Source organism: Tachysurus vachellii, chromosome 11 (genome assembly GCF_030014155.1).
Source record: "Tachysurus vachellii isolate PV-2020 chromosome 11, HZAU_Pvac_v1, whole genome shotgun sequence".
Lineage (NCBI taxonomy): Eukaryota > Metazoa > Chordata > Actinopteri > Siluriformes > Bagridae > Tachysurus > Tachysurus vachellii.
Window position 1 is genome coordinate 24,155,122 of NC_083470.1, and position 2,500 is coordinate 24,157,621.

A 2,500-nucleotide genomic window follows, 5' to 3' on the forward strand; every position below is an offset into this window, starting at 1 on the left:
ACTCCTCTGTATATACGTTTTAAACATATTAAAAAACTTTTTCTTACAGTTTCATCGCTATCATAACCGCCGACCAAACGAAACAAAAAAACAGAAATGGAATGAGGAAGAGTCTCTCTGGGGAACTTATTAACTACTCAATCTTGGATCCCGACGCGACTCTACATGAAGACTTTATTAAAGACGTTTATTACTGACGATATGATCTCTGTTAAAAAAATTTCACCTGCTCTTATTAGATTAACGTTGTTTCTAAGAACAAACGCTCTGCTTGATTCAGTCGGCACGTGGTAATGAAACCTTTCTTGATTGACTTACTGCTTGGTTTGGTTTTCTTACATACTGTATAAGGCTCAAATTCAGACTTTTTATAAACATTTAACTAAAGGATAAACACACGGTTGAATGACGCCGAGCTCTGCTGATGCTGCTGCACGTGTTATGTGACATTTAATATCGTTCTCTTTAAACATGTGAAACAGAAACAAAAAACAGGACGTGAAATGATAAAACTGGAGTTTACCTATAAAGTGGATGGCCTTTGGGAAGAGCACTCGGATGTCCGCTGCCATGCTGTCCTCCACCCTCAGGGTCATGTAGCTCAGCTCATGCTCAAACAGATTGGGGCAGGACGAGGAGACGTTAAGGACGGCTGTGATGTTGCAGCGCCTCAGCAGCTCCCTCTGAGACGAATGATGAGCGCTGCCCAGAAACAGAAAGGGCAAGATCTCTACAGGACCTCCCTGTAAAACCACACAGAACACACACACACACGCAGACAAATGTAAGAAAAGTAAGTTCTGATTATCTTTTTCTATATTAAATGTAAAAAAAATCAGGTAGTAATTGATTTTTTTTAAATACGGCCATTAGACACCAAGGAAAAGATTCTATGAAAAATTCTATGAATATGCAAATAGATGAATAATGACACATGAATATGCAAATTACACACGCAAAAAAAATCTCTACCTGTTTTATTGTGATGTACTAACAAGGTATCAAAAATATTTTTTTTCTAGTTGTTTTTTTTTTGCATTGAAACACATGTCCCATTATTATATTTTATTAATTTCAGATAGTTAGTAACACAAATTGAATATTGAGATTGATTAATGATGGATTTTGCAAAAAAAGATGACCACAAGGGCTTGATTTGTTTTCATGACATCTAAGAGGATCCAAATAAAACTGACTTTTTTTTTTTTTTTTTTTTTTTTTTTGCACACGAACTTTATTTATTTTTCTTTATAGCTGTGTTATTACATGTATTACAACTATTAAACGTCGATGTTTTCATACCTGGTCATAAAGAGGTGTTGTTCTGCCGGAGACTCGTTGCTCTGAGTCGCTCAGGGTCGTTTGAGTCCCACAAATATCCTGTGCACTGATACACAGCTCAGGGTAGAGCGCCAAGAAACCATCGAATCCCCCTGGAGATGAACAAAAAATAAACAAGATATCTGTTAATAAATCATTGGTTAATGAAGAGGAATAAATTGTAAAGACTATAATGGGGTTGAAAAATAAAAATAAAGCAGTAATGAAGTGATGACCTTTATTTAAAGAACACGTTCAAGTTAATACATTTTTCAATACACCGTTAATGTAAAATATTTTTCATTGGTGAACTTCAAGTCCATAAAAATACTAAAGTTGGGTTTCATTTTGTGGTCTTTAAATCTAAATATTTCATTAAGATCACACGGTTGAATGCTGGATAAACATGAACTGGATTTTTCTGACCAAACTGTCTCTTCTGTGTTTCTCTTACACCTTTGATTGATTGATTGATTGATTGATTGATTGATTGATTGATTGATTGATTTTTTTTTACACTTTTCACTATCCTGACTCGAGCAACTCTGTGTTTATTTACAGTCCAGATTAACCGAAATAGAAATCATGGCCTTTTTTGTCCTGATATTGTATATATTGTGCAGCTGTAACACAATATTACTGATAGATTTTAAAATATTTTTCTTTTTTTCTCCTTTGACATTTGAGATATTTCCCCAACTACAAACACCAGCACTTTATATTATAGGCTTCAACTTCAATAAGATACCTGGATAAAAATTAGATACCGGTTTTGTTCATTTTATTTTCTACATTCAAATCATATAAGCTCACAGTTTAGCTACCAAGAATAATAATAATAATAATAATAATAATAATAATAATAATAATAATAATAATAATAATACTTTTTTATTTATTTACGTGACAATTTGTTGTGTCTTTTATACTAAAATATAGGATTAAAAATCTCCTGGTAATAAAAAAAAAACATTAATATATTATAATAAATAATTTGACATTAGTTTGTTTATATATTTATATAATATAATATTATACAGTATATAAAATACCTTGCAGGAAGCAGATCCGCGCCGTGCCCGCGTGCAGCTCTCTCTGGAGCGCGCACAGCACCAGACCCGTCATGCTCTCGCGCTCCAGCTCGGTGACCGCGCGGCTTTTCTCGTCCAGCACCACGATC

The 2,500-nt window shown here is 33.9% G+C and overlaps 1 protein-coding gene across 1 annotated transcript in view; it reads right to left on the reverse strand.

Annotated features, from left to right (window-relative positions):
* dusp2 (dual specificity phosphatase 2) overlaps positions 1-2,500 on the reverse strand; it is a 5,202-nt gene that overhangs the window by 2,066 nt on the left and 636 nt on the right. Inside the window, exons 1-3 of the mRNA XM_060882098.1 lie at positions 2,373-2,500; positions 1,303-1,433; positions 524-743 (exon numbers count right to left, since the gene is read on the reverse strand). The exon at positions 2,373-2,500 is cut by the window's right edge and continues 636 nt beyond it. Coding sequence (XP_060738081.1) covers positions 524-743; positions 1,303-1,433; positions 2,373-2,500 — 479 coding nt within the window. The remainder of the gene's footprint in view (positions 1-523; positions 744-1,302; positions 1,434-2,372) is intronic.